We start from the raw sequence: 15,529 nt of genomic DNA, 5'->3' as shown, positions 1-15,529 counted from the left end.
TGCATCTGGTACTAGATGGGGTAATACCAGTAGGAAAATAAACAACTTTCTTTTCCAGGCCTTAGGGCTGCTTGACCTTTCCCCAGTAAATGTATCATGCTGGAGTTTGCATCATGCCTCTCATTGAAAAATGTGTACAAAACTTCTAAATGAAGCCTAATGCCTCTGGGAAACAAAGAAGGTAAAAACAATAGATCCTGCAGAGGTTTTTCTTTACTACAGAATCCCTTTTTTATATCTGTAACACTCGTTTAAAGGAGGCAGTAGCTGACAACCACCTGACCTTCCTACCAAAATATCAAATAATTTCTGCCCAGTAGTTAAAATGGTTAATATTAGTAAATACATCAAGAATTTAAAGCAGTAAAAGGCACAAAGTAAACAGGATGAAGGTAAATGGTAAATCTGGGTTGAAATATACCTTAGGGCAGCTGCCTAATAAAACACATGAAATCGGTTTTCCACTAAGTTTCTTCATCTCAAAACTATGGTTCATTTTATTCTTTCCTCCCTAGTTTGTCGTGATAGTCAGCATAATAAATTTCAAACCTTTGACCTACGATGACTACACCTTCCCTGTCTGGGCAAATCGCATTGGCTGGGGAATAGCATTATCTTCAATGATACTTGTGCCTGCCTATATTATCTATAAATTTATGAATGTGCGTGGGACCTTTAAAGAAGTAAGTGGAACACTAATAAAATGTCATGAAATTTTGCTATGAAATGAAATGGCTGGATCTAAGTTGGCAGTTTGTTTCTCTTACTCCTGAAATTTATTACTTATGAATGACCTTTTGGATCCAATTGTCAGATGAATTGGAGTTTTGAGGGAGGATTAGTGCATGCTGTTTGAGTTTCTAGATAAAAAAATAGCTTTCCAGAAAGCACCATAATAATTTTGAAAAAATATTTTTGATGTGTGCAGTTAATCTGATTGATCAGATTATTTTTTTCCTTATTAACAAAAAATATATACACATATGGTATCTTCATATTCAGTTATGAGGGATGGTCTTCACACAGTTCTACCTAAACAGCGTTCAGTCCAATGTACGCTTTATTCATTCTTTACTGGAGTGCTGTAAACTGTTATATGTACAAAGTTAATTCAGACTTCTATCTTAGCATTGTAAGTGTCTCTAAACACATATCCACATGTTGGGAGGGTGGGATGTGCCCCCAAAGTAGCCCTGTGTTCAGGGTGGCCTTTCATTTAATGAAGATCCAACGAGAAGAGAAGACATGCCTTACTGGGTCACAGCCATAGATTCATTTAGCCCAGTACTCTCTCTGTCTTTAACAGCAGCCACTGTGTATTTGAATTTTGCCATCAAATATGTATCTTTATCCTCTATCTCCTGGAACTGCTTCAACATTCTGCCAATGCTAGAATTAGTGCAGATCTTTCTATTGGGTTCATGACTACTATCAGAATGCTTAAAGAAACTTAATATTCAAGATAGACCAAGGTGCTGAAATAGATCTGGAAATCAAAAAAATTCTGATATCACTTATGGTCTCATCTAGCCTGTTGCTTTTTAACTACTTCAGTAAAAGAACCAGGGTACTAGACAGCAGCATCTTGCACCACATAACCCCACTTAATACGTAATATACCCGGTCTGCACACTGAATAAAGCAGAAACGGAGGGAGAAACAATTTGTGACCGTCTTATTCTAATGATTTGCCTAACAGCAAGAAATTTAACATTGCAACCTTAATATTATTCTTTTAAATTCATTTGTAGTTTTATGCATAATATTAATATATTAGTTCTACTTAAAAGAATCTGTTTCTATGGGAAAAAAACACATCTGTGTTCCCTTACAGTTCACCTCCCTGTACTTTTCTTTATCAGTTCAAAATGGCACAGGATTAAGGTTCACTGATCATATTAATTTTATCAGTGTCATAGTAAATTATCTATAGTCTTAAAACTTCTAATGTTGCTCAGAAGTAAGACTCCTCACCACTATGCAGCATCAATTTTTGTCCTGTCACGTCATGATTTTAAAACCTAATCTGGACTCTGACATACACCTAGTTCTATCACTCTCCTCCAGCTAGAGTTACACAATAGTTTAGGAAGATTTTGATTCTCTTGGGCAAATCACTGAACCACCACCACAGAGAGAATTAAACAGAAAATAGGACCTCACCCTTTACCTAGATAAGACACATCCCCCTGACATTGACCTGGCAGGCCCAGAGAGATAGATGCCTTGTTTCTGAAATGTTATAGTCACCTCACTTATTGTTCACCTCAGAAGGCACTCCAAAGTGGGAGCTCCTCTTCACCTGCCCTGTTTTCATCAGCTCCAGCATCTCAGTGTTGTGCACAACTTCTAGCTTTCATTTCCAGCAATTTTATAAGCCCTTTGGTTTTGTTCCATTCCTGGGGGTTTACAAACCCATTTTCTAGTAGAACCTAAGTAGCAAAAAATAATTTGTACTGGCCCAACAGGCTTTGCCAGTTTGCACAAGTTTACTGATATTGGGATGCAGATGCCTTTGGCCAAAACCACATTTGCTTATTCTTTTCGTAGTGTTAGCAAGTTCTGGTTTGTCTCTTACAGCTCCTCTAGACAGCAACTCTTCAGTCTCTCCATGTGAAATATAGCAAAAAGCTAGTATATTATTACATCCAAATAACTACACTAAGATATGATGCCCTAAATTGTGGCTCTTAAAATTATGGGGAAAAGTATCCACTTAGTCTAATGGGAACTCCTTAAATTGGTTGAAAGTTCATGATAAACCAAAATCTACACATGATCCCAAATGGCACAGCACAGGGTGGAGAAGGGAGATGTGCTGAGAAATAGTACCTCCTTCCTCTCCACTGGGACTAGTCAACCTCACTACAGCGCTAACAGAGAAGTGTGAATTCGGGGGATGTAAGGCCTGTGATACCAACTTGTTCCTGATGTTCTTTTCCATATGCACTTGCTAAATATTTGGACTTAGTATTTGCATAAACTTTCTACTGTTGCTTCTTATATTAAAGGCTAATACCAAGGGGCTTATAATCAGCTTGTTCTCTCAGTGACTAACTTAAAATCACACGATGCAGCGATATTAAAGATTTAAGTTACCGTTTTAAATAAAGTTCATGCCACTTCCTCATTATAGACTGGGGATTACAGACATAGTCCCACTTCATATGGCTGACTTTTTCCTCTTCTTCCTGTCTGGTTTAGAGACTAGCTTACTGCATCACACCTGAAAATGAGCACCAACTCGTGGCCCAAGGAAATGTCAGGCAGTTTAAGGTTTGTACTCCTTTTACCACACTTCCTCTCCTGATACCAACCCTTTCCTGTCTTTAGCAACAGCTACAGGTTTGCACCAGTATCCTCATAGTGGATACCTGTGCAGGTCTGTGGTTCTTTTTTCCTGTCAGCATGACAAGATGCAGATGGCTCAGTACCATATGCATCAACTCTGTTGGAAGGCTTTTGGCACCTTCCTGCCTCAACTAAGCAGAACCCACAATTTTACAGTATTTCAGGTTGTATCTGAATACAGCGAGATGTCACTAAGAAATGAACATATTTCCAAACTATCATGTGCATCTGAAGAGGTCACAGCCTCTCCCTCAGTTATTGCACAGCAGTCTGAAATAATGTTTCCTAAACTCTAATTATACACCACAACACATGGTAAACAGCAAAACAAATATCCAGTGTCAGAGCTTAGACATAATGGCCATGATGAAAATATGTGCTGGGTTACGTGGAATAGGCTTTCCCCACAGGCCTACGGTTGATTGAAAACACTGCTGGAGACTTCCTAAGCAGCCATGAAAAATATGCTATAGGATTCCAAACACTGCTTTCCTTTTAGCAAATAAAATGAGCTTACTGAAATAAAGTCCTTTTTGTAGGAGATAAAAAGGATGCAAATATGAATCTTGTTACACTTATCAGCATTCATGCCAGACCACTTTCAGTCTTCAAAGTTGAAAGCAACTAGAATTATGCACATCACCTCAAAACATGACCCAGATTTTATAATGGTAGTTTGTATGTTGGTATTGAAAAAAGAAATTTGTCTTTTGCTTACTCTGAAAAAAACACTGTTTGAAGTACAATTTTGAATTTTAAAGGAAATAATCCAAGTGTAGATTTATGGGATGCAGAATGGAGGCAGGAAGAAAAGGCTTCCTGTTTTATGACCACAATTTATTTGATGTGGCACAGCATCTCTTCCTGCCTTCTCTTTCCCCTATTCCTGCCCTCAGTTGTCTGAATATTTAACATCCCATCTGTAAGTAATAACTTGATTTTTCCAGAGGCAGATGTTTCTGTGCAAATGGGCTATAAACAGCCATTCCTACACGGTACTGGTTTTCTGGACCCAAATCTATAACAGCAAAAAGGAAGCAAATGAATTCCACTTAAGTTAGAAAAGACTGTACTCAAATAAAACTCCTAAATGATACCTCAAACCATGGCAGCCACTAGGGCACACTAATTTGTTGCTGACTTCAAAAAACTATGCTAACACATAGTTAGTGATTTGTTCATGATGTTTAAGTTTGTAAAACTGACTACCATAACCAAACAAGCAGAAAAATTTTCTTCTAGGCTATGTTCAGCAGTTTTGAATTTTAAAACTGTACTGAGAGCTAACTAAATAGCCTTTATATTCATCACATTTCTCACTCCAAACTGGAAGCCATAGAAATTTAGTTACAATCTGTTATTTTGAATATCTTTGTAACTCTAGAATTGTCAACTAATGTATTTAAAACATCTCTCACTATCATCATTTGAATCAATTATATATTTGAATCAATAATAAACAACTTCTGTTCCCTTACAGCTTCAACACTGGCTAACAATATGACAGCCACCAGGTTGAAGAAAAAGCCAATATGTTAAGTTAAACTGGGAATACAGAAAAGTCAAGTTCAAAGCTCCCTCAATTATGCTTGGACCAGGCTGGCTCAGAGCTTATCTACTGACTCTTTGAGGGAAGACATCTGCTCTCTGTTCTCAATGCCTCCCTTCTATTACTTGGCTTCAAATGATCTTTAAAGACTCCATTTAATTTTTCTTATATCTTTTGGTGCCATGAGATCCCTACATGACCAAAACTTGTGAGTTTTGCTATTGGCAGAAGTGGAGGAGGGGGGAGCAGAGAAAAAAAAAAAAAAGCAATCAACATAAGTTAAATGCTCATTTATCATGAAGGAGTGAATTAAACTTTTCTGACAGTAATAATTACTTCAGATATTCATGCCACGACCTATTTTAAACCAACAACACCTGAACGTTCTTAGATCTAAGGAAAGAGTACATCTCAATTATGAGGAAAGAGTAACTTTAACTAAATACTAATGTCAACAGCTTTCTTGCCATACTATCCTTTGGGATATGTTTGCATCCTTCTGAAGTGAAGACTCTGTGCTTCATTTTCAGTGGTTTGTTATCAGTTTCTTCTCTTGGTGAAGAAGATTGTCTTTGCTGTCTGTATATGTCCATGCCATTTTCTGTCCAGTTTAATTATACAAGCTGAAGGGCAGCAGGAACAGAATTCCTGTTATAGCTAAGTACAGAATACAGTTTAAAACCACACTGTATTTAATGAAAAATATATTCCCTTCTATCAACAATTAAAATTGCATTACAATATGATCCATACTCCACAGACTTTTTCAGCTAAATATTAAAGTGACATGCAAATAGACAGACTTTCATCTTTTTGTTCTATTTTGTTCCAAATAAAGAATGTAAAACACACAGGAAGAGAGAATGATTTTTAGAATTACATCATCTACCCAGAGGCACAAAAATACCAATTTTTAGCTTTATTCTCCTGCTATGAACATGCTATTATTATAATCTAACCTGGATTCACCTACCAAACCATAGTAGCATTGTGTTGAATAATTTAGAAGGATATTTTAGGCATACTCAGCTCTCCAAGCGTATTCCAGCTCTTATCTCTGGTAGCATTATGCAAGGTAGAAGATACAGAACAAACTCTGCATTTGGGTGCTGTTCTTATTCTGTGGTCACTTATCACTGTAGTATCTTCCAAGTGATCACTAGATTTGGTAGCTTTAAGTTATTTCTTGTACTTATTTATCACTAGATCTATAGTAATTTTCAGAGGTAGTAGCTTCTCAGCTGAATCCAGCCCAGAGTTTACCTCTGGGCCTTACCTCTGAATTTTTTTGCCTTTGTACATTCAACTCAGCTTGTCTTTTAAATGTATGTAGTGCTTCCTCTTTTTAAAAAGACCAGTTAAAAGGATGGGGCTTTTTTATTTATAATACAATTATTGTTGAGGTTTGTTTGGGGTTTTTTTTCCTTTTTTTTTTTAAATAGCCCAGTTTAAAAGTCTCAAGGGATTTTGGCCTTTTCCATTTAACATTTATTTCTGTTTAAAATACCAGAAGGGAAATTTCTCTCCTTATTTATCCTTTTCCTCCAACATAATCAATACTTTGGAACATACTAAGTATTGCCCTTTTCTTAAAGGGTCTCTGTGACAAATAGTAGTTTTATTTAAACAGCGTTTTAAACCCAAAGGATACTTCCCTCTAATTATAAAGGAGGTCATATTTTCTGGCCCAGCTGAAGGCCAGTAGCTGTTTAAACCCTGTTATTAAATTTATTCCAATAATAAAGGAATTTCAAATGTTGCAGTTCTAGTTCCATAATTACACAAGAGGCCAAACTCTGAAAATAAGTTGAGGGCTTCAAAAAAAAGCTATCCCACCAACTTAATTGTTAATCCCGTTTTTATTGTTTGCTAAACTACATGAGAATCTTTTCATTGTTATAAAGCTTACTTTTCAATAATGCAGCTGCTTCAGTCACTGGCTTGGCACGGCTCAAAAGCTTCTTAGCACAGATATAACTACCAAGTTTTGAAACTCTTGGGGGCTCTTTAATGTGGAGCTTTAATAGCTTGTCACATGATGCATTGCTTGGTTCACTCACGACTGGAACTGCTAACAGCCTGCATCAGTGTTCACTTGTGACACATCCCATCACCACTATCCATTTACCAAAACCCAGCAGGAAAATGTACATTTCAACATCACTTGGCTCTGAAATAGGAGCAAAGCTATCTTAACATGGGAGTGAAATCCACTTTACCCAGCATGTTAGGGTTTGACTGTATTTATAATACTAACATCCAAGGCAACTATCTACTACATTATTTTCATTCCTATTACTGTATAATTTCTTTAGGTTTAGCATAGTACTTACAGCTCAGGACTCCACTGCACTATTGCCATCTTGTTCTGAGGTTGTATAGACAAAGAACTTGCAATCTATACAGAAGACAACAGGCAAATCAGAGAAAGCAGAAATCTCATAACCAGGAATAGCCCTAATGAAAAAGATAAATAATACACATCGCATGACTGCACAGCTAGGCTTTAAGTTCAATATGTTGCCCAAAGGAAGCCTCCCCAAAAAAACCACAACTTCTGTCCCAGAGATGAAGAACAATGTCTTCAGTTTTCCACAGAATAAGATGCTCAACTACCTCATGCCTCTTGGACAATAAATGATGCCCTTAGACACAAACTAGCATCCATTCAAATGCCAAATACCTTTGTGAAGACCAGGTTGTATTCTTTTCCTCAACTCAGTCATATGGTACAGACAGACCGATAAGAAGCCACAACTTTGGCACCCAGCTCCTCCTAGACACCTGCTTTGAGCAGCCTAATATATTTTCAATGTGGAAAATATAAAATGCCACTAAGATACTCATCTCCTTTCAGTTCAACCACTTGTAGTTTAAAACTAATAATCACCCAGTCAGGTCCTTATTATCCATGTGGTTTAATTGCAAGTCTCCCTCTAACTCAGTCAAATTTTCAGCCAAGCAGGTCACTGTTTCCCTCAGCTATCCCTGTTGTAGGAACAGACGTGCTCTGGGTGCTGTCCCACATACCCCTGTGGGATGGCAAGTATATGCTGATGGAGTAAGCAGCCCGCTTCCAAAAGAAGAAAATTTTTGATACAAGCTTATTCAAGATGCAGCATCACCTGCTTGCTAATTATGTTGGCTGTTTTGGTAACAAGCCAGTGGGAAGAATTGAATTAAACAATTAAATAGCTCATTTGACAGTTCTAGAAAATATTTTCTTGAAAGCCTTTTTGTAATCTGATAAAGGAAGCAGCTGTCATGTTATCATCTCTCTTCTCACCTCCCCTCCTGTCAGTGAAAAAGACCTGCCTGTGATCCATATGTTTTCATCAAGCCACCGAAAGTTAGCACCAAGGAAAGAGATCCTCCACTTTCTTTGTACTCCTGCTGTCATTCATCAGAATAAGTCTTCATATACTTTGTACTGTTCTAAAGCTACATTACTAAAACTCCAGAGATTTAGATTTCTGGCACAGTGGGTCTTTCATAGGCAGCTGTCCAAAAACCACTAGTGCTATTTAGTGCTCAGCCCCTGTTTGAACCATATGTTTTTTGCCAGTCCTTCTTGTGTTCTGTTATGTCCTGAGGCACACACCTTGGCAACACTTGAAAGACGTCTTTCCATAGAGAGGGATTTTGCAGGAAACCCAGCAGCAAACATGGTATTTTAAATATAAAATATAGGAGAAACACTTGGCTGTTACTATTGTACACGTATCCGAACTGCACATGTAATGTATGATGTATGTATTTTTCCCAGAGGAAATTCCATATAATTGGTCATTTCTTCTCAGCAAAATACCATTTAAATGCCATTATTTAAAAAAGCCAAACCCCAATATTTTGTATATACATCCACTTCTTATGCTATTGTTTTGACATGAATTAAGTTGATTTTGTACTGTTACTGTTGTAGGAAGCCACTTTTGCTTTTAATGTCTCTTTTGCAGTTCTTCCAATTCATGCAGCATTAATTAGCAGATACTTGCTTTTATGGGAGTAGATAGCTTCATTCATATCCTGGGCTGATTCACTAAGTTTCACGAGGCACTGGCAAATATTTAAGAACTTCTTTCCTAAGAACCAAATATAAACTGTAGATCAGCAAATTCAAAAGAGATGAGACTTACAAATGATTTATTTTCAGTGCCTGGTTAAAGCATTTTAAAATGGGCCTGGAAGACTCAGACATAAGACAGTTATCATAGCTCAACACATGACAATATATAATGTACCTGCAGAAATTATGTGCGTACTCCGAGGCTCTCAGAGTAGTAAAATAGGATACATTTGTTCTGATACACTTTATTTTCTCAGGGCTAAGAATATTTATGGTCCACAGATCAGCTCATGTGGAAGAATTCAATCTCCTTAATTTAAAGGCCAACATTATGTTTCAGATTAGACCCTTGAATAAGTTTGGAGTCTTGGGTATAGTACAGATCTCCTGGAAACACTTCCAGAAAGCCTCCTCCGAAGGAAGACACTTTTTCAGTCTACCTTCCTCTGATTCATACCCACATTCCTGTTGGTGACTGTGGGCTGACCTAGCTCACTGGTGGAAAGTTAAGCTGTTCGAATATGAAGCTAAACTGTTTATAATACATTACAGAAGCCAGAAACAGGACCTTGAAGTGACCTTACTAGGTTCATATCTATATACAAACTGAAAGTAGCATGTGGACTATTTCAAGCAAAGCTGTCCAGAAATCACCATACAGGACTGAATCTGTGAGCTGCTTGGACATCTGAATTATTACAGATCTTTGTTTACTAAACTAATATTAGCTGGTACATCAGAAAGCCAGCCACATTCTGGCTTCCTTTAGGAAAAAGGTACATTAGTGCAGGATACTGCAAAGCAGTCAGGAAATCTTTTTAGTTAAGCAATCAGTTAAGCCCTGTCACATTTGTGACCTCGCATCACTGAGTTTCAGAGAGGATCATGTACAGAGAATAGTTGTATCTCAAACATTCATGTTTGAGTGTTTCTGTGCTGTGGGAAATGTTTTTTTGTTCAGCAATTTCAGTCTGTTGTAACTCAGATTTCAACCTGAACATTTCACCAAGCACTTGCCCCGCTCTAATCCATGTTCTCAAAGGACAGGTTTTGCTGACAGTCAGCCAAGACCACTCGGACTGACCGAGCAGGCATGCATGTGTTCCTCAGCTGTGATCAGATGTACAGTTACTTGGTTTTGACAGCTTAAGCTGAACTGGGGAATGACAAGATTTGCAACCCATGCTGTGCACAGATAAACTTTTCCTAGGCCAAAAAATTTAGCACATTGTTCCCAATAAGAATTAAATCAACATAGGACCAAGATCCTCAGCTGGTGATTCAGTTGTACAGTGGTACTGTTCACTGCCCAAGACTGAATTTAGATGCAGCTACATGCATCACAGACTACTATAGAGACTAGAGTGCAGATAGACATTTCAACCAGCAGAAAAACTTAACAGTGCAATATAGCTGCTTTTAAGTACAGAATTTGATCCATTTTCCTTCACCATTCAAAACCAGAATATGTTTAGACAAATTGCTATCACTGTATGATCAACTTACAGACTCTGAGAAACAGAAGACAGCCAGAAGACACAGATATCATCACTGTATTCAGTGAGACTGTCCTCCTTAGAAGAGCATGCAGGTCTCTAGATGCAAGTGGGTGGGATGGAGCCAAGAAGGGGAGAGCCAGAGAGGCTGAAGTCTCAGTCCAGCAGTGCAGCCATCACGCAAGTTCACTATTACTGCCATTAGCTTTCGTGTTGCCATCAGCGAGCCTTTTTTTGCCTAAGCACTAACGGCAATATTGGGCCACCTGCGTGCTTTGCTTACCTCCTTTGTAAAGGTGTTTCTTTAGCTGCCATACTAAATTAAAGTTGTTTAATTTCTTTAATAAGGGAACAAAATAATTCAGTGAACTAAGAAAATTACTAAGCCTTAAGCTGGCTCTCTTTTAAAGGTGTCATGTTGTTTCTTGGTCACTGCCAAGCAGCCTCAGACATGCAGGTGATCTGCATTTGTAATTTATGTTGCACTCTCTATGAACCTATCTGCAAGACTTCACTTTTGTTTGCTGTGGGTAGTATCAGTTACAAAGGGAGAATCTCCAAATAGTACATACTGAAAATAACTTCTAATAGGTCTGATAAAGATTTGCCTTACAAATAAAAGCTTTATAGTGAGCATTTACTCTGTTTACACCAGTGTTTTACTTAATTTTTAATGCCTTTTTATAGCAGTGAATAGAGTTTACCTTAGATAAGGGTACATCTGTATAGGAAATATTTTAATATTTTTACCAGTTTTTTTAATTTTCATAGAATATACGTGTATATTGTAAGGCGAGAAATTCAACTTTGATGTAACAAGTTTATCACAGAAGACCTATTTCTCCACTATAAGATTTTGTAGTCAGCCAGTGTAGTTTAATAATATGTTGGCCTTTGATTATAAATGTAAAAATGCGCTCAAGGAGAATAAACATTATCTACAGCTAAATGCACATTGTAGCACAATATTCTCCATTGCTGCCTTAATCTCATAAAAGGAAATAATGTGTTTTTAATTTATATTCTAAAAAAACCCAAAAAACAAACAAAAAAAAATCAGAACATCCTTTGGCTGCAGTTTTGTGTTGTTATACAACATTAAGCCAAATATGTTAGTGTCCAGTAGGTCTACTTCCAAAGCAAGAGATCACATTGCAGTTTTCAGGAATGAGTTTTCATAGGAGTTCAAAACTTGCCACGAGTGAAAATACTCTCCAAAGCGCCCCAGTGACCAAAAGTGTCCAAACACAGCCACCACATTTCTATGCCTGATTCCATTCATTGTGCAATGTGCAGGTCCATTTTTTGTAAGTCTTTGGTTATCTGGGGAAAATGGCAGTTCTTTTTTTTTTTCTTTTGAAAGGGAGACACCTACATGCTCATGTGTGTAACTAGAAATAAGTACGTTTCTTATAAATATGGATATGGATGTGTGTGATGTGTGCTGGTTAACTACACTAAAAATGCAGATAAAGATGGTGAATGTAAAGTATTTGTCCTCACTCCTCTGTCTTTCTGTGATCAGTGTAAATAAGAACTGTTTCAAGCTGTGCATCAGTGTAACAGATTATTCCAATATTGTGTATAAAATTATTTAAATAAAATCCAACAAATATGCACATAAAAAGAGTATAAAGAAAAGTTATGTACCAAGAATTTACTTACAACAGTCAATTAAAAGCTGAAATGGAAGTTTTGCTTGTTGTCAGTACTATTCCCAGCTAAAGCTTCACGGTGACAGGCAGTCCTTGGCTCTGCAGCCATCTCCCCAGCGGTGGCACGCTGCCCTCCCTGGGACAGGCGTTTCTGGAGCAGGACTGCCCCAGAGCAGTGCAGAACATCCTTTGGCTGCTAGAAGCCAGTCTTGACCTGACTCTACAGACTAGCAGGCAACTAAAAACTAGCTGTATGGGAACCCTATACAGCCCTCAACCTTCATCAGACTGTTCCCACCATTTCAGTGTCCAGTGGATACTGTGAACGGATTCATTTCTACATTTGAACTCCTTTCAGGAATGTATTATGGTAATACAGTGAAGTTTTCACAACCACACATTGAAAGTAAGTAATCAAGACCTTTTAGAAACAGGAATCAAAATGCATAGTACAAAAGCTTTAACTCCTCAAGGCTACATTTTCCTTTATACAAACAAATCCTTTTCTCTCTTTTTTTTTTTGTGCTGTAAGTGGTAATAGCTATAAGAGCACTATTCTTAATTTATGGATCAGCCAATAAAAGGCTACTCTTATCTGATATGACAGAAGAATGGATAACTTTTTTTTTCAACTTTTAAATATTTTTTTTATATTTCCACATGGAATATCACAAAATTATGTGAAGCATTATTTCCAAAGGTACGTTTTGTTAGGCAACCTCAATTACCTACACACAAATTTCATACTTGGCACATACAGAGACTAATAGACTTCCCTCAGCACTTTTTTTTTTTAATAGTTCTCAATGTTATTAAGGTACAGCCTTCAATTGTTTACATTCCTCTACAGCCTTCAAGCAAGTCAGAAAAACATGGTTTAAATTATTTTTTTAATATATCTGAAAAACTGAATAACGAATTTTTTGTATGTCAGTTTTTAATAATGTAAAACACTTAAAACCACAAATTAGTATTAAAATAATTCATAGTTAATTAATCTCAAAATTCTTTTTAAGTGAAACGCTTTTAAGTGTTTCATGGACATTTCTTTGAATCCATTTTGCTGTTCAACAAAAGCCTGTTTACAAAATATTCATTTTTCATTGCTCTTTACTCTCCCATTTACTATTTTCACCAAGCTTCAGTCAAGTGGCAAGTCTTTTAGGCTCAGCATTAGCATACTATTGTGAAAGTAAAACTGGGCAGGGGTTACTTAAAATAATGGAGGAATTTTACCCTCCTGGAAATATTAGAGAAACCAAGTTTCCTGTCTGCTTTTGGATAACTACATCATCTCTTCTGACGTTCTTCTAATTTACTCTAAAAGCAGGAACTTAAGTTAGACACTTTTTCAACACCCAAAACAGAAGAGGCAGATTAGGTACCTATGCTGGTGGTAGTAAAGACAACTGCTTCAGCATCTCTGATTCTTCAGCATCTCAGATTTGTACAGGTAAACATGAAATTTTAATTTGCCCTCTTACCTAATATTTATAACCTAAGTTAATTTAGAATGCAGAAGCACAACAAAAATTTTATCTTTGAAAAGAAAATTGAAGTCTGGGGAAAGTCAGAATACATCTGATTCCTTTGTCATTATAACACAAATCAGCAGTTCTGCTAGAAAATTAAGGCATTACTTGTAAATGGAAAGAGAAGAGAGAGGAAATCAGATGTGATGTGTTTAAAACAAATACTTCTTTTAAAAAGTTCAGAGAAATCAGTTTAGTCTTCAAAAAAAAAAAAAAAACCAACACTGCTATAACTGAGAGAGAACCAGAAATGCTCACTTGCATAATCCACCAATGTGTAATTCCAGCAATAAATCACCAGTAATCCCTAGAGAACATAAAGGCTCTCTGCTTCCTCAACTGTAAAAACAGTGATAATACTGTATATCTCCATAAAGGTTTGCAAGATCTTCGATCAGAGCAATGACATACACAAGCCAATATTAGAACTCTTCTCTCTTACATTTTTTAAAGCTTACTGAAGCACCAAAATAACAAAACATAATGTTGTACTCTCCTACAAACTCTCTTACATTGTGGAAAGAAGTTTTCCTTAGCTTTCTTCCACATCTGCATTGAAAAGTATTATTTTCAGTTAAGGACTTTGAATTATTCAATTGGCAAAAGCACTTTGCCTTTGAAAGGCTCTGCATTTCACATGGCTCTGAAAGTAACTTGCACCATCTTTTCTGACAAAACTCTCTGCTGCTGCCTGCTCTTCCTCTTCTCCCAATTCAGCCACGTGCCTGCTTCTCTTACTGTTTTCTTCAGAACTATTTTCAAAGCAGCCTATGAATTCTGTAGGGGTTTTAGTACCCTCCTGGAAAGCAGCCAAGTCACCTCTCTGTGCCATTATCTTCCTAACATCCTCATAAGAGCATGTTAGTGTGGCTTACGCAAGTCCCAGGCAGACAAAGGCCCAGCTCCACAAGACACACCTTGGACATGCCTCAGCCTACAGTCTCACAAGTCCACCAACTCCTCTCTGAGAAGGTTCTGCCCTCCCCCTCCCACAAATACAGAAAGCTTACTGCCTAACAGTACTGTCGATGCCAGTCTGAGCCAAAAACTGAAGAACTATTGTCTTGGGATGCCAAGCCACCTCATCACTCCTGCCCTCAAACTTGGCCAAGAGGCCAGTCTCTGCAAAAGCGATAATTTCTCTCACAAGGCCAGTGACAGGCTTGCAAAACCACTGTGTAAAACAGACACAGTGTGGAAAAGGACAGCCAGTCACAACCCTTCAGCTCATGTACCACTGCAGCTGGCAAGTTATATTCTGTTGTTTCTTATTATACTTCCAGATGCAAATTGAGAGACATGCAAACCTGGATCAGGGATCCATCTCTGTATTTAAAGTGCTGTGAATATAAAAGATTAACTTGAATTTAGAGAAAGAGTCACATTTAGAGTGACTGCTACACTTTTCTTACATCAATACAACCTTTACCTACACTATCACAATTTCTTCTCTATTACCCATAAAAATCATCTTTATACTTTTGCTACCAGATTAATAATTCTTTGGCATGGCAGAGTAGGTCAGTGTCCACCGTGTTCCTTCAGAATACAGCAATAACAGCATGCCATAAGTTTATAGGCCCTGCCAGCACATACATCCAAATATCGAGTATTTTTTACTGAATTATTCTAGATATCAGATGGTATTTAGCATTCTGAAGCACAATTATCTCAAATTTCATAGTAACAGGACAAGGAACCAATATTCTAGTCTTATATGAAGCTCATTAGTTTTAACTATCCACCTCAGCCAACAATTAAAATCTGGAGCCAGCATGGACCCAGTTAAAGGAGCAATATCATTTACATAAACATACACAAATAAGTTGCTGAAGGGAACAGCCATCATATCTTCCACTTGCATATTCAAAATAAATTAA

At 37.3% G+C, this 15,529-nt stretch overlaps 1 protein-coding gene across 1 annotated transcript in view; it reads left to right on the top strand.

Annotated features, from left to right (window-relative positions):
* The window catches only part of LOC104528803 (sodium-dependent noradrenaline transporter), a 50,394-nt gene extending 44,751 nt beyond the window's left edge, over nt 1-5,643 (top strand). Inside the window, exons 13-15 of the mRNA XM_010172924.2 lie at nt 516-683; nt 3,205-3,276; nt 4,832-5,643. Coding sequence (XP_010171226.2) covers nt 516-683; nt 3,205-3,276; nt 4,832-4,855 — 264 coding nt within the window. The 3' untranslated portion in view covers nt 4,856-5,643. The remainder of the gene's footprint in view (nt 1-515; nt 684-3,204; nt 3,277-4,831) is intronic.
* Nucleotides 5,644-15,529: the final 9,886 nt, after the last annotated feature.

This window comes from Antrostomus carolinensis, unplaced genomic scaffold (genome assembly GCF_000700745.2).
Source record: "Antrostomus carolinensis isolate BGI_N321 unplaced genomic scaffold, ASM70074v2 scaffold52187, whole genome shotgun sequence".
NCBI lineage: Eukaryota > Metazoa > Chordata > Aves > Caprimulgiformes > Caprimulgidae > Antrostomus > Antrostomus carolinensis.
The sequence above is the reverse complement of the archived record's forward strand: the minus strand, read 5'-3'. Positions and strand labels throughout refer to the sequence as shown.